The sequence below is a fragment of the Mesoplodon mirus genome (assembly GCF_964341445.2).
Source record: "Mesoplodon mirus genome assembly, chromosome: 4".
Lineage (NCBI taxonomy): Eukaryota > Metazoa > Chordata > Mammalia > Artiodactyla > Ziphiidae > Mesoplodon > Mesoplodon mirus.
Window position 1 is genome coordinate 183,587,631 of NC_138979.1, and position 27,190 is coordinate 183,614,820.

The window sequence follows — 27,190 nt, forward strand, 5'->3', positions numbered from 1 at the left end:
ATCTGTCAACTTGGCTGGGCCACATGCCCAAATATCTGGTGAAACATTATTCTGGATGTGTCTGTGAAGCTGTTCCTGGATGAGCTTAACATTTAAATTGGTGGACTCTGAGTAAAGCAGATTGCCCTCCCTAATTCCTTTCCTCCTCATCTAGTCAACTGAAGGCCTGAACAGAACAAAAGCCTGACCTCCCCCAAGCAAGAGGGAAGTCTGCAGCGGAAGGCCTTTGGACTTGAACTAAAACATCAGCTCTTTCCTGGGTCTCCAGCCTGCTGGCCTGGCCTGTAAATTTTGGATTTGCCAGCCTCCATAATCAGGTGAGCCAATTCCTTAAAATAAATCTCCTTCTATACACATAGACACATCTGTTGGTTCTGTTTCTCAGAACAGTCCTGACTAACACACTAATGTAGTGGATAAGGCAGATCTACTTCAGGGTAAGGGAAAGCCTCACTCAAACTGCAACATTTTAGCTGAAACCAGAAGCCTGAGAAGGAGGCAGCGTGCACAGAACTGGGGGAAGCCCCTGCAGAAAGGGAGCAGATGGGGCCAGAGAGGCTGGGCAAGACCGGCGAACTGATCACAGCCTGGGGGAGCGGCTGCAGTGACGGGGAGGAAGGGTACCCAAGGATTCACCTCGAGTGGGAGGAGGGGCCATCTCAGCAGCCCTGCCCTTTGAGTTTTTCCAAGTGTAACGGTAAACCAGCAGCATGATATAATTTATGTTACAAAAAGATCTCTCTAGTTCTGCACACAGACCCAGACAGGAGGGTTAAGACTGGAGAGACCCTCTGGAAGGCAGGACAGTGGCCTGGACAGGGTGTCCATCATCACTGGAAGGAAAATGAATTCCAAAGTAAGAGAAACGACAGTAAGAAAGCCACTGGCCATTTTAAACAAGTCAGAATTCCTCCAGACCAAAAATGAAACAAACAAACAAAAATAACTGACTTGAATATTGAAAAAACTTGTACATGTGACCATAGTCATTGCTGGTGATCTCCTACAAACCACAAAAAATTAGAAAGCTATCTGAACGCAGAAAACAGGCAAACATCCCCATAGAACAGAAGGGAATTAAGCTAGGGAACCCAGAAGAGAAGTCTGCTACTGACCCCCTGCAGGTTCCAGAAGAGCCACAAAACAGATGATTGAGTGACAGGTGGCCTGAGTTCTGGGACTCTCAGGGGGGCAGGGAGGATTGCAGCCTGGAGAGAGCACAGGCTCTGGGGTCTGAGCCAAACCTGAGACCCAGCCTGGCTACTGCCCACCCGTGAGGCCCGGCAGGTCTGCTCTTCAGAAGGAAAGAGGAATCACACCTCTCACTGGGTGATGACAGGAGGAAACGAACTAAGGCACAGTGTCTGACCAGTTTTATTAAATGCTATTTGCTGCTGTTTCGGCTACTGGCTGGTGGCTTTATTCACCCAACAAACCGCGATTGAGCCCTTGCTATGTGTTAGGCACCTTCCAGCTGAGGATAAAACACAGTCCCTGCCCCCAGTGTGCGGACATTCTGGTTGGGAAGACAGTCAAATGAATGAAGAAATACACATATGCTGTCAGATACTAATGTGCTTTGAGGAAAAAATAGGCCAAAGGCGAGGTCAGAGAGCAGCGGGGGCCCGTCTCTGAGATCACCTTCTCCAACCACCACTGCTCCCATTTAAAAATGACAAAAACCAAAAGAAGTCCTCCTCAACTTCTCAGCTGAAAGGACTCTTCCTTCTCTTTCAATCTATGCCCTCAAATATCACTTTTTACTGAATTAATTTTACAGGCCCAGCAAGCAAGCTTCTGACTAACTTTGTAAACCGTCGATTCTAAGCAGGTGCACCTTGCAGAGAGGTGTTTGCTGAACGAATGCCTCAGCCGGGGGTGGGGGTGGGAGACGGGGAGGGAAGGAGTCGTGGCGTAAGACGAAATCTACTCTTTTGCTCTCAAGTCAGGAAACGACTCAGATGAACGTTCCAGGGAGGCATGTTTTGCCTCCATACAAGGACTGGTCCTCTAAGTAGTCCTCACGCTGGGAGGGGCTGCCTTGTCAGATCGGGCCCTGAGCAGGGACCGTGCTCTAGCAGAGGCCAGAGGACGGCCCTGGAAAGGGTGTGGCCGACCCGCTGAGTCTGCAGGGCTGGCACCTGTATGCTGAGCCCCGCAGAGATGCCTCTTCTTCACTCCCACACAGCCTGGCTGGCGGGCACCCATGTCTCCTTTCTACAGATAACGGAACTCAGACTCCAACTTAACCTGACCAGATTTACCTAGCGGGTGACGAGCTCAGACTCGGAGGAACTATTCTTTCTTGAACAGGACACCGACTCCTCCGAAAACTGGCAAGCTGGGTGCAGAATGGATGGCTAGGCAGAGTCGGAAGAAGCTGCTATTAATAAGACTATTTAAAAATTATTATATCGCATGGGCAACTTTTTAGATAATCTGCCCAGCAGAAGCACGCTGCTAAAATGAGTTTCCATAACGGTAAAAGATGTGATCCACCTGATCTAACCCACCAGGGCTAGAATGAAGCACTAAATACACAAATCAGAGCGCCTCTGCAAATGCAGGAAGCACACAGCCCGATGAATACCAACAGCAAAGCCCCACCTACGCTCGGGCTCTCAATTCCAAGGAAGTCAGGAGGAGTGGACTGCGGTTGTGTCTAACCCACAGCACCTTATGGAATAAGGGCAACAGAACACAGGCGCCTTTGTTCCCTGTCTGTGAACGCTCACTAACCTACCGATTCTGTTAAAGCGATCGTCCTCACCATCTCACTCCATGCAGGTCTACACATTCCCTCAAGTTCACTGGAGGGTGAGCTCAATCCATTCTTCCGCTTGGTACTAAAATGCAGAGGGGGTGGACAGTCCCAGCCGTGCCTCCACATCCAGCTGCCGAGAGGTCCCGGCCCAACCCGAGTAAAAAGGATGAATTAATAATATAATCCCTGATGTTATGGAGGTTCCTCTACTGCCTCTAATTCCTTTTCATGCTTCTACTGTAAATGCTTTTCTCCCTGAGAGAAGGTGAGAAGGATATGCAGAGTGGCCATGGGATGGCTGCAGCCTAAGCCAGAATTTCTTAGGTCATAAGCAATTATGAAAGCAGTACAGCTCTGCAGGGAAGGAACAGAATTTGCGTGTCAACGTCACCCAGCGTGAGTGGTTGCCAACGTGTCTGCTTACTCAGGAGAGTGTTCTCGTAAGGGCGCTTGTCAGAGGTCTCAAAAAATAGAAGCAGGCTCTTGTCTTATCACACACACCCAAAACAAAACAAAACAAAAATAAAACTAAAATTCCTATCCCAGAGAACAGGGAATGTAGTCACCAGATACAGACCTTAGGGGGCTGGGAAAAAAAAGCAGGTTTCAAGAAAAAACAATTTTGAAGCTTTTGTTTTTAAACTTGTATTTTCGAAAAAGTTCTACTGATCAGACTTGTGGGAAAGACCCAGGACTGGTAAAGCGGGGGCTAGAAGGGGAGAGAAGGAATTGTAAAGAGGATGGGTCTGTGGAGACGAGGGAAGCGGGAAAAACAGCCTCTAGGGTCGGGAGGATCTGGGCTTCAATCCTGACTCGCCACTCAGCCCATTTCCTCACCTGTAAAACGGGGTGATGCCCCCAAAGACTTGGGGCCTAGGACTGGAAGTTTCTGCTGAATCTAGTTTGGTTAATTCTGTCTCGGATTCTCATGGGAAGGCAGTAGTTCCTGGAATAAAAGGCAAGAAAGCTCTCACAGTGCTGGACACATAGGCATTGCCATGATTACCCTTGTAATGGCTTTGCTGGACTTCCGTTCCCAACTCTGATCGGCAAAGTTGGAAGCTTTTCTCAAGGGGCCCAGGTGACAAGCTGAGTAAGGGGAGGAAGGCTGTCGTTCACAGGAGGACAGCCAGACAGAAGGGCCAGCGGGCCAGCCAAGGGCAGGAGACAGGAGCGCCCTAGCAACCACAGCAGCCTGGAGATCTGGGAATCTTACCTGGAAAACTCCTACAGGAGGACACAGAGCATGGGCTGCCCGGCCTCCTCACTTGTCCAGACACCACAAAACGGTGACCTTTCTTAATAACTGCCAAGAGGGAATATGCGCCACCGACTGGACGCAGGTATGGCTTCCCCCATTTAGAACCAGGAGTACAGAGAAAAAGCATTTCGTTTCCTGAGTCCCTCAAAGGCTGCTGAAACAAAAACTGGAAAAAACAAAGAACACTAGATTCCCAGCAGATGAAGTCTATATCTATTTGAATTGCTATAATATTATACAAAACAAGCAAACAGTTAAAACCACAAATTAGATGTTTTTAAATGTCATATCTGCAGCCTGTATTTATAAAAATGGTGAAAATTAGATACACGTTTAGAATGAATAATCTACAAAGTCAGAAAGCTTAAATAAGGACATGATAAGGACAACACTCACACACACTGAACACAAATTAGTAAAACGCACAAGGTCAGCTCTCGGGAAGAAGCAAGGACACGGGTCAGTGCGTCTCAGCAAGACAGCCAGAGGCTCTACAAGGATCACAAAGTCGCTGGAAACTCTCCAGAGAACACGCAAGCCTGCGGTGATTTTCCTAAGTTCCAGTGTTTCCAATTTTTTATAACATTAAAAGTCAAGTTGGTAAGGATAAAAAAAAGAAAGAAAGAGAGAGAGAGAGAGACAGGACCACCAGCTTCATCCCAGCGTGGGGGAAAGCCAGCAGCCTACAGCTTCCTCTGCGTGTGACCCTCTCCCACCTCTGCATAGAGTGAGACTGAGGCTGGACGGGGGTCCCTCCAGGAGCTGGAAGGAACCCCAGCAGGTGCCCTGTGCAGGCCCAGGGGATGGCACAGCTTTCTGCAAAATAAGAGCCCAAGAGAGATTTTTTTTTTTTTTTTTTTGTGGTACGCGGGCTTCTCACTGTTGTGGCCTCTCCCGTTGTGGAGCACAGGCTCCGGACGCGCAGGCTCAGCGGCCACAGCTCACGGGCCCAGCCGCTCCGCGGCATGTGGGATCTTCCCGGACCGGGGTACAAACCCGTGTCCCCTGCATCGGCAGGCGGACTCTCAACCACTGCGCCACCAGGGAAGTCCCCCAAGAGAGATTTTGAACAAGACTGCTCTGTCTTTAAAACTAGACCACTTCTGGGGCTTCCCTGGTGGCACAGTGGTTAGGAATCTGCCTATCAATTCAGGGGACACAGGTTCGAACCCTGGTCCGGGAAGATCCCAAGTGCCGTGGAACAACAAAGCCCGTGTGCCACAACTCCTGAGCCTGCACTCTAGAGCCCACGAGCCACAACTTCTGAGCCTGTGCACCACAACTACTGGAGCCCGCGCGCCTAGAGCCCGTGCTCCGCAACAAGGGAAGCCCCTGCAATGAGAAGGCCACGCACCACAACGAAGAGTAGCCCCCGCTCGCCGCAACTAGAGAAAGCCCACGTGCAGCAACGAAGACCCAACGCAGCCAAAATTAAAATAAATAAAAATAAATAAATTTATTTTTAAAAAAAACACTAGACCACTTCTTTGCCCCAAAAGTAAGACCAGAGAGAGCCGTAGAGAAAGACTGTGACCTGCCGAGCCCGGTCTGGGAGGGCTCGGGTCCGGCCGGCCTGCTCTGACCTGGGCCTGGGAACCCCACATCTCCCACTGCACCTCTGCAAAGGGAGGATGGACACTGCCTCCCTCAAAGGGTGACTGTCAGGACTAAAGCCCTGAGGAGAGAGCCCTGGGAGGGTCACACCGATGGGGCAGCTCTGTCCCCACGAAGCATCTTCTGTTAGTGACCACGGGTCCATACAACAAGCTCAGGAGCCACTCCCACCTCCCGGTCCGGCCAGTGCTCCAGGGCACCCAGCACAGAACACGACTCACAGGATGGGAAGAGGCCCCTCGGACTTCGGGCACAGCTTGGAATCAGAGGGCTTCATTCTCTCCCCATCACATCCTGCATCTCCAGCCAGTGTCCTCACCACAGAACCCACGTTTACCTCGATACCCCCAGCCACTGAAGAGCCTTCTCTCATGCCCACCCTCGCCTCTGACTCACCTCCTCGGTGTCCCATACCCCCAACCCTGCGTCAGGAGTCGTGACATTGTCAGGAATTTGGCTGAGAACAAGAGCGTCACATACGGAACACACGTGCCTCCGGAAGGAAACTTACGTGGGAACGAGGGCAGGAGCAGGGTATCCAGGAGGTGGTGCCCACAGCCAGGCTTTCAACTTTGTACTACGTTTACAACTTTTTCCTAAGTCGAAAAAATTATTTCAAAATACAAAGTTCAAAAACACCTCTCTGTATCCCCAGGGACATCAGTCCCGGTCCCCAGGTGCGGTGCCTCATGCTTGAGATCCTCAATAAACAGTAGCTGAGTGAACAATCAGGAGGATACAGAGGGCTAAAAACAAAAAGAAAGGGTGGTGAATCCAAGGTCAGGAGGAGAAGGTGGGTTGGTTTATCTGGAAGGAAGACCCTGACACAGGTTTCTAGGCGGAGGGGAAGGGCCAACGGAGGGAGAAGCCAGCTACGGAGAGCCCCCCAAGCTCCCCACGGCCTCAGGGATGATGTGGAGTAAACCTGCACATAAACCGGGGGTGCCCGCCACCACCTCAGCCGCCAGCGGAAGTCAAGTTCCATGAACGCATGTGCACATCCTCCCTTGCGGGGCTCTTGGGTACGCGCACCCACACGTGTCTAGGACAGCATTTGATGCCCACGTACATTGCCTGCATGTGTCAAGACGCTGGATCTTTAAAGTATGCTGAGGCCCAGGGGCTTTACTCAAATCTGATGTTCATTCCTGTAGGCCTCATGCATGATCAGATTTTCTCTATGAGCTTCAGGAAAACAGAGGTAAATCTATCTCCAACAAAAATTCACATCTGTGCTCTTCTCCTGTGGCTCCGTCAGGGACAAGGAGAACAGCGAGAAATGGGACAGCAACTGACGTTCAGCCACAACTGCCACGGGATGCCGAGAACCAGAAGTGGCACCTTCCTTGGCCTCTGGGCAGGCCCTGTTCGCAGCACGCTGTGATTCTGGCTGCGCGGGTCTCCTGCCACCACGGGCCTGGCCAGGTGGGAGAAGCTGCCTGTCCGGGAGGACGGCCAACTTAACACAGCCTCCCCCCGTCCTGCAGCATCAGGCAGGAAAGGCGGAAGCCTTGAAGTAAAATTCACAGCACTTAACACACACAGGCGTTTCTCCATCAGCCCTTCCCCTGTACCTCTCAGATTCGATCAGCGCAGAAAGAGGAGATCCAAGTAAGGTGGGATAAATCACTTAAACGAAGAGATCAATGGGAAAATAGTAATTTTATAGATATGCCTCTACGCTGTTCAACTGTGTACACTTGAATTTACTTAAAAGAGCATCACATTCAAGTTCAACAGCACAGGAAAATGTGCTCATCCCAAGAGGGCTCTTAACCTTGGGACAGCTGGTGCTCCACATCGCAGTGCCCAGCCCACTACATGGGATTATCAACTAGACAAACAGCTCACTCACAGGATCGGCTCATTTCTTTCTCATTGACATGGGTGAGAAATATTTGGACTATCATTCATCTACGTTAAGTCAAGGTATGACTTTCTTCATTTTCTCACAATCACACCACTTCAAAGTTGGGTTTAAGCCAAATCCTACTTTTTTTCCCACTGATTTCTATCACAAAACTAGTCATATATTTCCATGCAAAAGTCCCAACTTGGAGCTGAACTTTGGAACGTCCTGGTCTGACAGGGGTACTTCTATAGGTTAAAGCTCTGCAGCCGTTTTCAAGGCCAAGTTCTGCCTCTACTATTAACCCGCTCTTCTTCCCTCGCGTCCCCCTTCACAAACTGACAGGAAGAGATTCTACCACCACTCAGGTTCTCAATCCCCACGAGCCTTTTCCAGCATTTGGCTGAGCCACAATATCTAAATTCAGCTTCCTGAGTTTGGGTGCTGACATTTCTCAACCATGAAGCTGCAGTAGAATGTTTCACCAGCAGGTGTGAGATCTTAACTGCAGGTATGCACAAAAAACTCCGAGTTTGAGGCTTCTGGTTACATACTATCATCTGTTAGATACCTAAAGGACACACTGTATACTGCACACCTCAAGAAGAATACAATGCAGATACAATGTAAAAACCTTAAAGAACCGTGAAGCCCAAGCGCTACTTTACAGAAGAGGACGAGCGGAGGCCTGGAAAGACTTTTAAACCAACTCTGTGAAGCAAACTAGAGACAGAAAGTAACCTGAACTACCAAGCGGCCGCACTCGAAAGCCTTTGACCGAGAAAATATGCTGGGAGGAAATTATTTTCCTAGTTCTTAGGCAACAACAAGCAGAGAGAGAGAGAGAAAGAGAGAGAGAGAGAGAGAGAGAGAGAGAGAGAGAGAGAGAGAGAGGTTTCTCTAAACATTCAGAATTCAATGCAGAGAAATTTACCTAGAGGCATTTATAATTCCTAGAAGTTACTATTAGCGCCAGTTTTCTTTTAGAATAAACATCCTAAAGGCTGAAGCAAGATGACTACGAACACGTCTCTGTGCTCCTCTCCCAGGGACTTGGGATCGCCACCACACGGGGACCAGCCGTGCTTGCGTCACACTGCTGGTGCCCCCGGGAGACAGTGGCCAGGCCAGGGCTGGCAGACCTTCAGGCCAGCGGCCAGCTCAGGAGAAAAAGAATGAGTTTCAGCTCAGACCAGGGTTTGGTCTGCATCCCCAGAAAAAAGACTTTAAATTGGAAGTCATAACAAAAAACTGCAAATCAGGTTCTGGAATTTGAGCCCCCAAATGGTGTGCCAGGGTTTGTGCCAGGGTTTGCACACATACACATGTCTCTGGGAAGAGGGCTCCCAAGACGCTGAAAAAAGGTTAACAGCTACAATGCAAAAAAAAAAAGAAAAAAGAAAAAATCAAGCTGAGGGCAGGTCGCTGTACTGAAAATGTTGAACATGACCTGCTATAATCCTACTCACCCTCCCCTGAGGGATAACGCATTGCTGAAGTGATCTGTCTACTAAAAGGGAGAAAAAGCCCAACATCCAAGCCTGGAAAAGCATAAGAGTTTGGTACTGAAGTGAGAAAACATGATACATAAAGTGACAGCAGCACCGTGTTAACACTCATGTTTATTCTCAATTGTTTTTGAAGACTTCTATAAGCAGTGGGAACGTCCTGAAACTAGAAAAACAGCTAGACTCAAAATATTATTTTTAAAAAGATAACTCTTGCTTAAATCTGTTTTTCTTTGTCATGAATTCTTATGCAAAAACCTTCTCCTCCATAACCTAGACCTCCTGGTTGTCTCAGCAGTACGTCTCATTCTGGGCTGCCTTGAGGGCCTATTCCAACAGGCACAGAAATCAAATCATTGACTAAGAACTTTTCTGCCCAAGCTCATTCTGATGTATTTTCAATTTGCAATCATCCCTTCTGCTGCCTATTTTTACTAACGTTAAGTGACTGTCACATTTTCTTGTACTGAAAAAGAACCACCCTTAGACTGGCCACATTGTGGGGCTCACGGCATTTACTCCACATAAAGCCATGCTTCTCCCGCTGGAATGTGGGTTCCAGGGATGCACAGCGGCAGGCAGGGTCATGGGAGAAACTGGGCTGTTTTCCTGCAGTGCCAGTCTGACCTGATAGTAAGTCATTTCACACGATTGTTAAACCACAGCAAACAAACAATTGCACGAATTTTTAATATTTAAAAACATGAGATAAAAAACCAATGACAGTAACAACAAAAGCATGAGATATCAAAGCAATCTGAGTTTGTGAAGAGTCACTTGGGTCTAGGCCCTAGTCTTGCAGGAATACTCTTCATTATCCGTGGCCAATAGGAGTTTTTAGTAGGAAAGTTAAGAAATACTACCATAAGGTACTGCAGGGACAGGGGAGATGCAACTTAAAACAATAAACACAAAACAACCAAACGGCGTGGCCTGAAGGATCAAAACACAAAACAGTAACAGAAATGGAGCATTTCTATGACAAGTACCGCTGTACTGAGGGCCTCAGGTAGATCAACTCATTTCGTCCACTCTGCAACCCTGGGAGACAGGTGCTGTATTATCTCATTTTGCAGAAAAGGAAACAGAAGCACAGAGACCTGGCAAAAATGATGCTGTGGGGGGCTTCCCTGGTGGCGCAGTGGTTGAGGATCTGCCTGCCAATGCAGGGGACACAGGTACGAGCCCTGGTCTGGGAAGATCCCACATGCCGCAGAGCAACTGGGCCCGTGAGCCACAACTACGGAGCCTGCGCTCCGCAACAAGACAGGCAGCAACAGTGAGAGGCCCGCGCACCGGGATGAAGAGTGGCCCCCCTCGCCACAACTAGAGAAAGCCCTCGCACAGAAACGAAGACCCAACACAGTTAAAAATAATTAATTAATTTTAAAAAATAAGGTATGATTTAAAAAAAAAAAAAATGATGCTGTGGGGATTTGAACCCTGGCAGGCCAGCTCCAGAGCCCACCCTCTCCACTACCATGCCGCCCTGGCTCGGGTGGCTTCAACCGTGACCTCCTTGGTGTTTCCTCATGCCACAGGCATTGCAGCCCGGCACTGTGCTAGGGGCTATGATGAACAGCCCAACTTGGGCTGACAGCAGTTACACTGAAAAATGGGTCTTCTACCTAACAGATCAGGAGACAAACACAGGGGGGTAGGGTAAAGCAACAAATGCCAAACTATATTTAATTTAATAATAAATACATTTATTAGGATTTCAACTCAGGTTTGTTTTGACTACAAAGCTCAGGCTCTTTCTGTGCAGCCTCTGTCTCTTGGGCAGATTATCCCACTGCTGCTTCGACCCTTCCTGAAACCACCCTCAGTCGGGGCTGCCCCGTTTGGGGCACAAGGTCCTTCCCCTCCCATCGGTTAAATGCCCCCTTCCCGACTGAACGCTCACCAGCTTATGTGGAGAAATGATGACAGTCCACCACATAAAGTTCATTTTCAAAACGCAATTTCAAGGATCTCGACTCAACTCCTTGGTCCAAGTCTGTGTTTGTAAAGAGTAATCTGCATTTTACACTTAGATTTTTTTCAATCTTTGTTCCCCTGTACTTATATCCTTAACAAGTCAAACATCTCCAAACCTAGTCTTCTATTTGTAAGTGTTTAAAAAGAAGTGATGTTTGTTAAATGACAGCAAGCGGAAAAGCACTTTAAAAGATATTCTCCTAGCTACTACAGCAGGCAGCTAAAGCCAGGGGGGTCTGGAACGGGCCCATGAAGACTTTCTGACATATGGGGACAGTGACCAGCAACCAGTGTCAGTCAGGCCCATTGATGGTGACTTTTGGAATCACACAGGTGTTTGAGGTGCTCTGTCCGCTCTATATAAATACAAAGCAGGGTTCCTCGGCCTCAGCAGGGTCCTCGGCCTCAGCACTATTGACATGTTGGGCTGGACAGTTCCTTGTTTGGGGGCTGCCCTGCACATCATGAGGAGTTCAGCAGCAACCCCAGCCTGGATGCCAGTGGCATCCCCCCTCCCCAAACCTAACAATCAAAACTGTCTCCAACTGTTACCAAATGCTCTCTCAAGGGCAAATACCCTCTCAACCGCCCAGCTGAGATGCACTGATGTAACACAGGAAAAGCTATTACGTGGTCACAGACACACCTTGCTTTCTCTTCGGTTTGATGCTTTTGACAGTCAAGAAAAGTACAGTTTGACTGCATCTTTAAATCATTTTTAAAATTTATGAGTCTGCATAATTTTTTTTCTTTTTACCTTTTGATCCCCTTCACCCATTTTTAAAATCACGACCATTATTTTCAAATACTCAAGATTGGCTTAATTATGCAAAAAAGCCAACATTTGATTGTCTGATAATTCCACATTTGGATATACCTTGTTTCACATGTATTAATCAAAGTTTTCAATAAAAAGGAAGAATAGGGCTTCCCTGGTGGTGCAGTGGCTGAGAATCCGCCAGCCGATGCAGGGGACACAGGTTCGTGCCCCGGTCCAGGAAGATCCCACATGCTGCGGACCAGCTAGGCCCGTGAGCTATGGCCACTGAGCCTGTGCGTCCGGAGCCTGTGCTCCGCAACGGGAGAGGCCACAGCAGTGAGAGGCCCGCGTACCACAAAAAATAAATAAATAAATAAAAGGAAGAATAAATAAATAAAGGAATACTAAAAAGGAATAATGGATAGATTCATTAATGCTTTAAGACTGTGGTTGTTTTTTTAAAAAGGATATTTGGATTCATTATAAGTTATCCAAATTGTTCTTGTTAGTCATGTGAGAATTTTATTACTCTTAGAAAAACTTCTGAATTAAAGTTTATTTTTAAAATGTTCTCTAGTTCCTGAGATGTTCACAATAGTACTATTTACTACACAGACTGTGGTATAATTCAATCACCTAAACATCATCTAAAGGGGTTTATTTCAGAGGGTTATTAAGAGACCTGGCATGAGACGGTTCCATCAAAATGAACAGAGTATTTTAGTGGCTCACGGTCATTTAAAATCTCATTGAACCTTGAAGCAAAACTGCACTACTTTGTTAATACTGAAATAAACAGACCGATGAGTGTAATGAAAATCCAAAGACCACGCCAAGCCAGCTGTCAGGAGACTCGGCATTGTTCCAGAACCCTCGACTTGACCACAGAGGCAGTTCCTCTCAGGGTAGGCCACCAGCCTTCGCCATGTCACAGCCCCGATTTTAGAAACACATTTGTGAAAAGAGCTGGTTTCCAGTTTGTTGCCTAACAATAGGAAATGACAAAGGCTTAGACCTGCTAGGGTCAGCTTCACTTTTACTAGTCATTGAAGAAACACAATTAAGAACTAGGAATAGGGCTTCCTTGGTGGCGCAGTGGTTGAGAGTCCGCCTGCCGATGCAGGGGACACAGGTTCGTGCCCCGGTCCGGGAAGATCCCACATGCCGCGGAGCGGCTGGGCCCGTGAGCCGTGGCCGCTGAGCCTGCGCGTCCGGAGCCTGTGCTCCACAACGGGAGAGGCCACAACAGTGAGAGGCCAACGTACCACAAAAAAAAAAAAAGAGAACTAGGAATAAAAGCACAACCCCTTCAGGTCACGAAGAGCCACGTCACGCTTTAGACTGCAGGATTGTAGGTGCAAACTAACCGAATAATCAGAGTTTTGGCCTGGCTCCATCAACATTTTTCAAATCAAGCACACTCAAAATAAATGCTATATACATATTATATGATAATTCTTAAAGGCTTCCTGAAGTTTAAAGTTTAGAAAAGCAGCGATTTCTACTTGAAGACAAGAGTCATAGTTTTCTATGTATCTTAAGTATTTCATACAGGGGAGGATATACTTTTGAGTGTAGCATTCTTGTGCAGTAAGCACGCTGTAAGGTTAAATGATGAACACAAAAACATTATTTCCTGTAGCAATGAAAACATAGCAGAGACAGACCAGCTAAGGAACAACCAAATCAAGCCTAATCCAGGTTATCGAATTACCCAAAGAAAAGGGAAAGGGAGCAGCTCACTTTCCCACTTGCCACCTATTAGGTACAGCAGCCCAGGAGCTGTACCAGGGCATATGAGAAAGGGGCGAGTCAGGAGGCAGAGACACTCGCCCTTTCTTAGCTCCCAAGGGAACCCTGACACTGGCCCTCAGCTGTCTGAATGCTGTTCAACTGGAAAGGAAAGAGAACGCTGGCTGAACTGCCAAAACACAGCAAGGAGCAATCAGGTATAATTCAAATGTTCATGACCTTATAGAGATTTCCATGTGACACGTCTACGTAGAACTAATTAAAATTAATATAATACACAGTACACTTTGCAAAACGTAAAGAAATTAATTGTCAATATTTTACTACTAATATACGTATGAAGAACCCACAAATGGACTTTCATTTTCTTGGAAAATTTAGACATGGGGCATATCTTTTTGTACTAGATAGACTGTAGAGCTTCTAAAAGTCCATGGTTGTCTTTCGTTTTCAGAAAATGTAATGACTTTCACAACTTAGGAGCAACCGCTGCTTGTTTTAACACTGGGCACTGAGGAAGTCAGATGTATTCCAACCACATTTCTGTAAAAACAGAAACAATGCACTCGATGCCTTTTACCTTAAAAAGCAAAATGTTTAGGTGGAACATTTAAGCAATCAATTTCCCTCCTTCCCTACCCTGTGACACATGCTTTACACAGCTCCCAGCTGCTCACCTGGATGACCTTGTAGAAGTAGGCGTACTGCCGCGCTGTGTTCTTATACTGGCTGAAGACGTCGTGTATGGCCTGTGTGGACTGAAGGTAACGGACCTCTTCCTCTTCAAAGTAGAGAGGGGTGTCGTATTCGCTGGGGAGGGTCTGAATGTAGGGCTGCCAGAAAGAGTTAGGGTCGGCTCGCTCACACAGCAGGTGAAAGGCCAGTGTGATGTTTCCCATGGCTTGAAGAATCCGGTCTTGAGAATACAAGGGCCCTGAATTAACCCAGAAGGCAACAGCATCAGTTCCACACGCTGCTTTACAAAGTGTTCATTCAAAGTATACACTAAAGTGACAGGAATATCTTGACAGTCATGTAACATTTAAGGTAAGGGGCCCTCTTCTTTTGACATTCTCCTACTATGTCAGATTACAAGTGTGGAAAACACTTCGTGTGGATTTGGGGAAATATTTCACTAGTTGAGAAAACGACCATATATAGTCCCTAGCGCCACAAAATGAAATTTTATATATTTTTATCATTTTTGCTGTGCCTTGAACAAACAGAAATTAGTCTCACCCAGCACTGAATTTTTAGCAGATTCAACAGTCATTAGTAATTTTCGTGGAACCCATAAAAATAATTCTTCTGCCTAGGAGGAAAAAAATAATAGTAGAATCACCAAGACATGTTACAATCGTCAATCCAGCTACATCTATGGTCAGAAATCCAATCACAATGAAATACAGCTTAAGGTTGCCTATAAGCATTTTATTTCTAATTATCAAATACACTTTTAAATGTAAACATTTATGTTACAGTTAAAGGAGTAGAAGCATCGTTTCGAATCCTGTTTCCAAAGAAAAACTATATACACTGGGAAAAAAAAATCAAAAAAGCAATTTGAAGCAAATATAACAATTTCGGAATAGAGCACAAGGGTGTTTATTTATTCTTTCCTGTACTTAAGTTCTAAAAACAAAACAAAACAAAATTCTACCTCCAACAAAAACCCTAACCTGCCAGTGTGAATTGCTATTGAGTTTCTGAAGCTCGAGTAACATTCCTTCCTCCACATGCTTGACCTTAAAGCACACGGATACCAGCGAAAGCACGAGCCGGTAAGACATACTTTGGTTACTAATTTTTTCCCAAGGCATTATCTCACTACTTTGGCAACATGAGATGCTTCTTTTCAGGAAGTCCTGTACGTGTGTCTATACTGCCTGAAGCATGCACATCAACACAGTACCTTGAGTGTGGTGATGGTGTCACGGGTATATGCATATGTCCCAGCTCATCAAAACATATACGTTAAATATGTGTGATTTTGTGTATCAATTATGCCTCGATAAAGCTTAAAAAAACATGCACATAGTGAAGACGGACCACCGCTAAGATATTCCGGGCAGCATCCATACTAATGATGCTTCTCATCAGAGATGAGAAAAACGTGTGACAGCTGGTTTACTCTTGCCTTTTACCAAGGTCTACTATCTATTTTTATGTGTGTCTCGTCCCAGACTATATCAGCCTCATGAAGGAAGAGATCCTGGTGTTTTTGGAAGCATGGTATAATAACAAGCAAGGTACTATTCACACACTGGATATTTAACAGGTATCTAATAAACCAGTGTATGGCTTATCAAGGTATCATTGAAAAGTAAGCTACGACTTGACCAGAGAATGCTGCTGCAAGTTTGAAGGGACCCAGATAAATAACATCCATTTCCTCCACCCAAGTTCTGAACCAACTGAGAGAGACACAAGAATACAACAGATGGTGACACAAAATATCACCTACGGAATCCCAGAATTAGACAGACTCCCCACCTAGTTACAGGCAGGACTGGAGCCCCGACAGGACTCCCCACGTGTGGCCTGCCCTGTAAAACTCCCAGGGTGGAGAGAGCAGGGGAGAGAACACATATGACAACCAGCTCCCACGGAGAAAAAGGCCAAGCCCAGATCCTTCTTCCAGAACCGTCAGATCGTCACACCTCCTCTCTAGGAGCGGCATGAGTGAGGGCCAGAGAGGCCTAGAGCCCCGCCGGGGGCTGCTGCTCCCTTCATCTGGAGGGAAAGACCGAGAGCGGAGAAGAGCATCTGTCCCTCAGCACGTGGATGTTTCTCTTCTTCTTTCCCCTCCCCTCTGCTGTTGCCGTCTCCGGAAGTGGTACGTCCAGCCACTCAGTTACCCACTCCAGAAAACCGGTCCGCATCTCGACACGGCCCATCCTCCACCCCACCCCACATCCAGTCCATCACAGGGCCGTGTGTGCTCTCCCTCCAAACCACCCAAGCCCACATCCTCCTCTTCACTCAAATCTCAAAAGTCCGTGAGGCATGTTCTCTGGTCTCCTAACAGAGGTTCAGAGATGTGACCTGACTTGCCCCACTCACTGGCTGATAGCACAGTTCCAAGGAGGATGACCTGGGAGGGGCTGTCTAGAGCCCTGGGCTGAGGCCCCTCAGGACCACGGGGCCAGCCGGGAGACTGCGGGTCAGGGAAAGGGAGGTGGGCTGCACGATGCCGACACGTCCACAGTGTGCTCTCAGGGCAGCCCGAGACGCCGGTCTCCAGGTACTGGGCCCTCCATGCCACACCACCCAGACGCTCACCTACAAACTCACCTTGATATCTCTTGTTGCTCTCAAACCGAAGCCCTCTTCTTTGAAGTTCACCATTTCAAAACCCTCAACAGAGGCTCCATTTTCAGAGGCCCATTTCATTAGATCAGGAAAGTAATCTTCTCTTTTTCCATCAAAAGTAACAGACAGACCTGTATCAATCCGTGTTTTAGAAAACAAGAGCTCCTTTTAGAACATGTATCAGTCATGCTGCTCTCAGAAAGCAAAAAACAGGCCACTAGAACGAACTACCTAGAAACAGTAACAGGACTCCGATCTTGAAAAAAAAAAAAAATCAAAACTGACCACCAGACGTCACAGTACATATACCTTAACTAGCGACAGGAAAGGTGAGTCAAAATCCTGAACGCTCTGCTGGTTACAGAGCAATAGCTGCTGGTCCCAGGTGATATGAATATTGGCGGTCAGGTTCTGGTAGGTGCAATAACAGGGATGGGGAAAGCCTTCATGACCACTGCAGGTTTCTAGAGCAACCTGCCATTTCTCAGGTGCATACTTTCTTTAACAAAACTCCCATGAAAACAAAAATCAGTAGCTCACATACACGCACAAGGAGACATCTGTAAGGAGGAGCCCTAGACCCTGATTCCAAGAGCACAAAACTGGAGCGCTCTGAATTTCGTCCAGCAACTTAAATGAGCAGCATCTATATGTATCACTGTAAGTGAAACACAAAACTTAAATTAACACTGTTTTTCTGAAAGTCCAGTGGTATGATGCCATTTACGTAAACTGTTAAAATACCAATTACTACCATCTATTTGTATGGGGTTATACATGAAGCAGAAACACATTCACTGTAAAGACAACCCCCCCCAGGGGGAAGGGAGGGGAGAGAGTGGGATGGAAGTGTGGGGCTTCAGCTGTGCCTGAAATGCCTAATTTCTTAAAAACAAATATAAGAACCAATCAAAGCACGGAGGGAGGGGAAGAGATCGGACAAATAGGTGAGAAGGAAGGAAAGAAGAACTTGAACCGACAAGACTCTGGCATGTATCCAATCGAGATAGTAGCTGCTTAGGTGTTATTTTTGGCACTTTTCAGCACGTTTGAAATATCAAAAAAGATGAAAAGCCATGCATAGGAAAAATCATTATTTTTTTGAGGAATAAAGGGAGAGGAACAGGAACTTCGACCACATGAGGTGCTGGGCACAGAACCCAGCCCAGGGCCTGTGGCCATGTCCCCAAGATACAATTCGTGGTTAACTAGACCTGTGAAGCAGGACTGCCTGGCCTGGGGCCGTGCCAGGCTAGGTCTGCAAAGGTACCTGCTAAATGGAGAAAACAGATTTTGTTAGGGATACTCTAAAACAGAATTTACTCTTCCCTTACTGAGAACTAGTGAATGCTCTAACTTCAGTGCCAGTTATAGTAAACGGTCTCTTCTCAGCACAGAAACTCAGGATATAAAAAAACTTTTCAGCAACCAATTTGGTAAGCCAGGATTAGCACAATCTACCATTTAATGCAAATTAACACATTATAAAAGAACCCGTCCCCATTGAGGGTTTGAGACTATCTAACCTAAAGACTGCATGTTTGCAGATGTACACGGGAGAACGGTAAAACTACTCCCTAAGAGGGCAAATACAAAACAAACTGTCTTTCTGAACGCAGGCTCCTTATTATGTTTTCTCCTTCTACCTTCCGTGTGGCCTGCATACAAATCTACTTTTTGTGCTTTACAGCACAAAAACAATAGGTATATTGAATACGCTTTTCCGAATTGACACTTGGCCCCATTGCCAGCCTGACTGAGAATCATTAAGATGCCTACTGAATACACCCTGGAAAAACACAGCTTGAGAAATATAACTACATCTCTTATTAAATCAAGACATATTTGAGTTCATTGTAAATCTTGACAAGACATTAACCAATCCGTATATATTTGTGTGTTGACCACACAACACCATGCACTGACCTCAAACCCTAAAGGAAACACAGGATGCAAAAACAAATTTAAATAAGTATTTCATAAGATAAAAATAAATGAAAGTTATACCATCTTAGTCCCCAGATAGAAAAACTGTCCCCACTGAAGCTCAACATTTTTACCCCTTCCAAAGCAGCAACGGCACCTCAAAAATGGGGAAAATCCTGATGGATTCCCAATGCAGTTTCCCTCCCAATATCTAGGAACCCTTCTACAACCACCATCCAGACAGGCATGGAGGCCTGAGGGTTGATGCCGAGACCTTCATTCTCAAAGCCTCTCTGCTTATGCCAGGTTTCCACAGGATGTTATTAAAATGTGATGATCATCTGAGGAAATTTACCTTTTTGTTTTTTTCGTATTTTCTCAACTAGAGACCGGATCTGCACATACTCTTCCCATTCTTTTCCTGGGCCAGGGGCAGGACTACTGCATTCTGTAACACAAAAACCATGGCACCCAAACATTTCTTTCAGCTTAACCTGTTAAGTCTTCAGAAGAAAAAGGATCTGGGTTTTGTTGTTGCTGTTGGTTTATTTTTAAAGGACAAAAGATATATAACCGTGATGACAGAGGTGAGAAGTATAAACCAGGTATACTTTTTTTTAATTAATTAATTAATTTATTTATTTATTTATTTATATTTATTTTTTGGCTGTGTTGGGTCTTCGTTGCTGCGCGCGGGCTTTCTCTAGTCGCGGCGAGCGGGGGCTACTCTTCGTCACTGCGCGCGGGCTTCTCATTGCGGTGGCTTCTCTTGTTGCGGAGCACGGGCTCTAGGCACGCAGGCTTCAGTAGTTGAAGCATGCAGGCTCAGTAGTTGTGGCTCGCGGGCTTAGCTGCTCCGCGGCATGTGGGATCTTCCCGGACCAGGGCTCGAACCTGTGTCCCCTGCATCGGCAGGTGGATTCTTCACCACTGTGCCACCAGGGAAGCCCATAAACCAGGTGTACTTTTTAAAGCACGTAAACCTTCTGAAACCACCCAAGCCACATATTACACTGTGACCACAGGACACAGGTGTGAGCACCTAACTTGCATCTACCTCATTCTTGCTGCTCTGATCAATTTTCCTCAGAATACTCATAACAGGAGAATCTAAAAAGCTAAGCTAAAATGCAAAACATTTCCCTGAAAACTCTTGTGGATGGTGAAAAGAAGGTATATTAAGAGTCAACATTTTTTTCTAGTTAAACTCCATAACAATGGCTCCCTAAGGGAACCAGTTAAATTGGACATAAGGACAATCAGTCAACAAACATTTCACATCCTTGTGTAAGGCTCTATAATAAGCACTCCGGGGGAGTTACAAAAAGAGATGGCACAGTTGCCGCTAAAAAAGAAGCTAAGATTCTGTCGGGCCAAAACCGAAAGACCTACCGCCAAGACCGGAGCCATGGCGGTGGAAGGCTGCACCCTGGGCACCCGGCCTGTCAGCAGCCCTGACCTTTTAAGACAGTAAGTATCAGTTTAAAGAGAGAGACCCCGACCACATTCCTGATAAACCTCCTGGCCCCCTTTGTTCCCCAAAGAGAAAACTAGATGTGGTAAATAATCAACAGGGGTTGGGGGGGTAGGAACTGGGAGGTGGGGACTGACACATACACACCATTGATACCATGTATCAAATAGACCACTAATGAGAACCTGCTGTATAGCTCAGGGAACTCTACTCAATGCTCTGTGGCGACCTAAATGGGAAGGAAATCCGAAAAGAGGGGATATATGTATATGTATAGCTGATTCATTTTGTTGTACAGTAGAAACTAACACAACATTGTAAAGCAGCTATGCTCCAATTAAAATTAATTAAAAATTAATAATAATGAACAATAACTAGTTATGCACTGACTCATAACTTAGGTTAACCAGTCTTACTTCACTCTTCCATCAACAAACACTGACTGGGGCCCCAGAATACAGGAGCCTGTCCTGAGGACGCCTGTACTCTAGCAGGAGAGACAGGTGGAGAGGGGCAGGCACAGCCGTGCTCTGTGGGAGCCCACACTCACCTTCTGGAGGGTACCCCACAGGGGAGGACGGCAACACTCGGGGAGGGGCCTGACCCTGACTTGGTTGCTGCCTGCCTGCCTGCCTGTGTCAGGGAAAGAAAGCTAAATTTTTATTGGGGGGTTAGCCTGTCACATCATCTAAACATAAGGGGCCAAGAAAAGGAGACAAACGTAGTGAGTTAATCAAGTGACCACGGCTAAATCTGAAACATACAGAGCACCGACTTAAATTCACAATTTAAAAAAAGAAGTTACCAGTTTACACTAACTTGCTAAAGCAAGTGTCGGCACTTAACAGATATTTAACTTCCTAGAACCAAGAACGGATAACCTCCATATGTGACATTGGAAAACTATTACGAATCACTGAAAGTAAAGGGGAGGGAGCCCAGTTCCCACGGTTTGCTCTCTGAGCGGCACGCTGCGCTCACCTCTGGCTTCATGGCCCAATGACCTTCAACCTCCACGTGCCATAGCTCACATGGGGCTCGAGACACTCTATTTACTGATGCAAACACTGCGACTCAGCAGGGTTAAGGAACTGGTCCAAGGCCACACTGTTAAAAAGCAGTGGGGGAAAAAAAAAAAAAAGCAGTGGAGTTTGGCCTGGCCCACCGGTGCAGGCGGCTGGTGGTCATGCTGTAGCAGCTCTTCATTCATTCGTCCTGTCGTCCAAGCCTCCTTAACCAGAGTTACAGTTAGTACCGTACCTGTTAGGTAAAAGTTACCTGCTGGAACCTGTTGGTACCGTACCTCCATTTTTACAGGCAGGGAAGCTGCAGGCTGGGGAAGATCTGTAACGTGCCAGGTCCCATGGCTAAACAAGCTGGGGCCTGAACACAAGCTTGTTTCACCGCCTGCTCCCCAGACCAGGGACCCCCACGCGGTGCAGGGGTGTGAGGAGAGAGACACACGTGTCCCACACAGAGGTGGGAAGGCCGAGCCGAGACTTACTCTGCAACAGCTCACTGGTTAGGTTCAAGGTTTCCTTCGGGGACACGCTTGCTGTAGCACCAGTGCCTGATTTCTGCGTTTTTACTCGACTCTTCTTACCCATTTTCTGACTACGGAGAAGAAAAAGAAAAAACAAAGAGAAAAGCATTACATTTCCAGAGAACAAAACTGAGTAATAAAACGTGGCACAGCAGCAGCTCAGCCTTGAGACATGAAGATCTTACCTCAAAGGTGCCATATCCTAAAGTTTCCTTCCAGAAAAAGCAACGTGTAACAAATACTAGTATTTGGAGGCCCTCAAATGTGAAAAAAAGAACCTGCTTTGTTGTCTCTGGAAGAAAAGCTCGTTCCTTTCCACCTACAAAAACTATAGTAGAAGCAAGTTTTACTCTAGAACTTTTTTCAAATTACATAGACTTCACTGTATATCCTAGGATTCTGTGATACTACATAGATAGAAGTTACATCTACATTCATGTATCACAAATTATCACATGGCCACAAAAACCTATATAGTCTCTCTTCCCTCTGCTTTAAAAGAATAATTTCCCATAAAGAGTAACTATATCATAAGCAACAGGTGAGACTCTCTAGACAAATGCTGAAGACATTTTAGAGATCAAAGAAACTTCAGAGAGCTAATTCAATTCCTTCATCTTGTTTCAAGGAAAATCCTTGCCCAGGGTTTCACAGGAAGCCGATGGCAGACCCTACCCTCGAAAGAGGTCTCCACTGCCTCCCAGTCTGGCACTTCAACCACCCTGGAGCCCTCAACGGTCTAACACATAAGAAGTTGCCAGGATATGCCACAAGCAGACGAGACAGGGGACAGGGGATGCACCGATGGACACTGGGCAGAGATGTCTGTAACATCTGTCTGAAAACATTTTATAGCAGTGAGTCAGGAGATGTGTCTTGAAGCAAGAAAGGGACTGGGATGTATGAAGAAAGGGTGGGCAACTCAAAGGCAAGGCAGGGGGCACAGCACCCCAGGTGGAGAGGCCTCTGTGGGGAGCGGTAGGACAGAGGACCCCCAGCTGCAGGAGGGCTGCAGCTGCTGCCCGAGGACGTTGATCTGAGCATTCCTCCTAAGACAGAAGCGCTTGAGGATGACAACCCAGGAAGACGGAGAGAGATCCCCCCAGAGAAGCGACTGGAGCCATCCACACACTAATGAATACCACACACCACGTTGACGCTCCACGGACCCCTTGCCAACAAGCTACAATTAATCTCAAGGGAGAACCAAAAGGCAAACTCTGACCTACTTGTTTTTTACAAAGAGAAATGACTATTGTGGTGTGGAGAGCTGTGATGGGACCAAAGGTTGAAAACGCATATCCTCCCACAGCCTAGCTGATCACTGATTCCACTGCAATGACTCCATGCAAATACAGGCCATGCTAAAACAACAGAAAATAGCACTCTATTAAAGGGCTATCTTACGCAGCTTCTCTGATGCATCTGATGCATGAAGTATACTTTGTAACTTACGTATCTAAAAAGCCACAAGAGTGGAACACATAGTGCCAGGCACCCTGGAACAAAAGTGAGCAGGTAACAATACCTAAAACTTCGGCAGCGAAGAGAATTAGTTATTTTGAGATCAAAAGCAGAAGGAAAAAAAAAAGTGTGGGGTGGGGGGAGCAGGCGGGGGAATGGTTTAAGCACCTTTCCTTAAGCTCAAGGACTAAAGGAGAAGGAAGCTCCCGGGTTTACTCGCTCACGGCTGAGAGCCCTGGACGGAGCACCTGCCGCTCTTCTTGGCACCAGGCCCTCTCCACATCTACCAACGGCATCTCTGCGGAGGACCACTGAACTTGACCTGAAAACAACTAAGACTATCAGTAAGCCTGGACAGTAGGGCTTTAATCACACTTCCAAATATAAGAACTGTGAAGCCCGCCGTCAGAGATGGGCTGGCCGGCCTCTCCCTGCCAGCGGGACCTTCTGTGTGTTAGGCGCCAAACAACTCAAAAACATCACTCAGATAGGAACTCCAAGACCCTTCCCTCCTCTTAGCAGGCCTGGGGCACAGTGAACCCAAGGCAGCCAAGCCCCCGCTACGCCAGCGCCCCCAGCGCGAGGACCCGAGGGCTACAAGAGGCTTCTGCCCTCTGCCTGCAGCCCCTTTCCCCTCCCCACCCCACATCTTCCCTCAGGAAACCCTCCAACTCCCATGACTCTCTGGCATCTAGATACCTGTCCTGAGATAACAATCGTTAATTAAAGCAGCAGCCGTAGTGACCCTGTGTGCAGTCCATAACCTCTGCCATGCACTGGGCTAAGATCATCTCTTCATTCGATCTTCCAGGACACTCTATCAGTAGGTATTAGCCTCAGCTTTTAGATGACATTCTAAAAAAGGTGAAGTCCTCCATCTTTGTCCAAGGTTAGAGGTGCACTTAGAACTCAGGTCTGCCTGACTCTAAAGCCTGTGCTCGGCCACTGCCCCACTGCTTCTGTGACATGCAGAGCAAAAGCACAGGGCTCCGCAGGGAGCAGGAGGGCGGACACGTCTTCCAGACCCGACACCGACAACATCCGGCCAAGTGGTAACACCCCTGAGTATCTCTGGCCACCTGCTCGTCTTGAATTCACCTCTTGCTTGGACTGTAAGTGTCCTGTGTTCTCCCTGCCCAAGGCCACCCCTGCCACTTAAATCTGCCCCCACCGAGTAACAGGTACCGATATACAACACAGGTGAAACTTCAAAACACATCAGGAAATTAGCACCTGGGAGAGCAGCTGTCCTTGAACTTCATACACATGAAATTAGACAACATGTAGGCTTCTTTCGCTCCACGCAAGGTCTTTCCAGGGCTCTAAGGTGACCCCTAACCTCCCCAGCACAGCCCTCAGGGCCCTTCACTGCTTCACCCCATTTTACTTGCCAGGCTTTATTCTTCCCATCACCCCTTATACAACACAGCTCTAGGATCTGCTCTTGTTCTCCCCTTTTTCTGAAATAAAGCTACCCCTGTCTCCTCCTGGCAAAATTTTTCACATACTCAGTCAAAATGTCCCCCATGGCCTTGAGGAAATTCCAGGCTCCTCCATGCAGCCCTCACTTCCATGCAAATCAGTAAGAACGGGTCAAGTTCAAGGTGATTAACAGATGCTAAAGGCTTGGCTTACCTCGAGATCAGTCTTTTGGAATTCTCTTTGGACTGTTTCCCTCCCACAGGGACATAAGCCCTAAAGAGAGAAAGCAGCTTGCCCAGGTTAGACAGTAAGAATCTTCCAGTAGGCATTAACTCGCTTCTCAATTAAGGAGAGGTAGGGAGATGGCTGTCCTTCTCCCCAGGGGATGTACCTCCCTGGGGTACAGGACCCTAGGTCCAGACCCGCTCTTAATCTGTTCTACCCAGAAACCGGGTTGACAGTGACCTCACCCAGGAAAGCCTCCAGTCACCTGGACCCACTGTCCCGGAGCTCCTAATTACTCAGCCCCCGGCGCACTGAATCAGAGGCAGGTCCTCAAGCCTTAAGTGTGTACTTGAAGAACTAACGTTTCTGGAGGGCGGGGGTTCTCTGTACCCAGTTCTATGGCCCAGCAGCCGTTTTTCTGAACTTTACAGACGTCAATGTCTATAAGATTCATTTGCCTCTGGATTCGATATGGTTTGGCACCAATTCTTCTCGCATTTGTGTGACACCCCCCCAAAAGTACCTCAAAGGTGGCAGCCCCGCATTTACTTCTTTTCAACCCACAAAGCATCAGGCCCTCCTGCCACCCTCTGACAGCTCCCTCAGCCCCTCGGCGCCATGCCATCCTCTGAGCCACACGCTCCCTCTTCTCTGCGGCCTACGTGCCTTCAGCCCTTGGTGAAGGTGTCTTGAGTCTTGACTCAAACCCCAGCTCACCGACAGCCCCCTCCCCACTCCACACCCTGCAGAGCTCAGCCCTGGAGCCTCCACGGCCTCACGCGCTGTAGCTGACATCATTTATGTGCCTACTTCACCCACTGGTGTGGGTTTCTGTCTTGTGGCAGAAAAAACCCAAAGCTTCCATTTTTAAATTATCTGTAGGGTCTAGGATGGTGCCACAGACACAGTTGAGGGTCAAATATTTGTTGAATGAAGGAAAATCTTATTTGAATTTACTAGTGTTACTTACGGGTAAGATTTATTTCCCATCACGATAGTGAGATTATACAGCAAGGAACCATTGTGATACGTTCTCCCACCAGTGACAGAACAGCAGCCAAAATGAGACATTCACTTAACACTTAACTACTCCTTCTAAGAACTAGGAGGACTCTTAAAAGTCAAAACATAAATGTACACATATGAAATTCACATTTAAAAAAGTTTCCTTTGGGAAACCGTAGTTAGTTGTTAGAAAAGCTTTAAGATATTAAAGTTCATAAAAGAATCTCTCCAATAAACACAAACTAATTTTTTAAAGTGTTTTTGGTCTCTTAGAAAACAACCAAGCAGTAATAAGTCCGTTTCCAACAGAAATGGAAGAGCTGCTACTCAAGCACAACTTCAAGCTCCAGGGGCACTTGTGACTGGGGGCACGAGCATCTGTAACGGCTCTCTGCACTGGCCGGACACGTTCCCGCCACAGCCTGCAGAGGCCAGTGGTGATCACTGGCATGGCAGGGGGCTCAGGCGTGGCTATGACTTGGCCAAGAGCCCAGAGCCAACAAGCAGCGGACCTACGGCTTCAACCTGAAACCCTGTGTTACATCCAGCACATTCGCAACTAAACAAGGTCTCCTGCATCCACGTGCCAGGACCACACCGGCCGCTGCAGAAGATGACCACAGCCAGATGAGGGACAGCCAGCCCTGCGGGCCTCAAGGATGAGGAGGTGAGGACCCTGGACTCAGCCTGGATAACTCCTAAAATGTGCGGGCAAAGTAACCAGAGAGGGGTAAGGAATAAAGTACAGGTAAAGAAGAAGGACTAGATGTTACGATTCAGTCTGAGAAAGTGTTAGAATCCAGGCTGAGTGGTTTCCTAAACTCAACCCCTTTCTGCCTTTTTTAGCTAACAAAGATTTCCCCAACTTCATGGATTTAAAATAACTACCTACCCTGTTCATTTATGATTCAAAAACTTGTTACATACAATGAATAATTTTCATTGTGAGTTCAGCTGAATCCGGGGCTAGATTCCAAGTTTCAACAAATGAAAGAGCCAAATAGGCGTCTTGAATATTCTTAGTGATCTCCGTGGAAAAACACTACCTATTAGTTTAATTCATCAACTTCCTACAAAGACCAAATATTTATCTTCAACATTTATTTCAAATATGTATATTAGAAAAATACAAAGATGTGCTAAATTAGATACGTGTATGCACACACAAAGTTAAATTCCAAATTTTAGCCAAAGGTACAATGCTAAATGAAAGATTTTTTTCCCCCAAAGTTTACATCGAAAGCAGGTATAATTTCCAAATTCTTAATGAATTATCTGGGGGAAACAAATATACAGTAAAAAAAAGGACTTAAACAATACTTAAGACAAAA

The 27,190-nt window shown here is 46.8% G+C and overlaps 1 protein-coding gene across 2 annotated transcripts in view; it reads right to left on the bottom strand.

The window, feature by feature from the left end:
- Positions 1-27,190, bottom strand: part of SETD3 (SET domain containing 3, actin N3(tau)-histidine methyltransferase) — a 71,746-nt gene that overhangs the window by 37,284 nt on the left and 7,272 nt on the right. For both annotated transcript variants that reach the window (XM_082617019.1, XM_082617018.1), the window contains exons 2-6: positions 21,705-21,814; positions 19,082-19,174; positions 16,783-16,931; positions 14,728-14,800; positions 14,166-14,422 (exon numbers count right to left, since the gene is read on the bottom strand). In XM_082617019.1, the coding sequence (XP_082473145.1) occupies positions 14,166-14,422; positions 14,728-14,800; positions 16,783-16,931; positions 19,082-19,174; positions 21,705-21,807 (675 nt within the window). In that variant the 5' untranslated portion in view covers positions 21,808-21,814. The remainder of the gene's footprint in view (positions 1-14,165; positions 14,423-14,727; positions 14,801-16,782; positions 16,932-19,081; positions 19,175-21,704; positions 21,815-27,190) is intronic.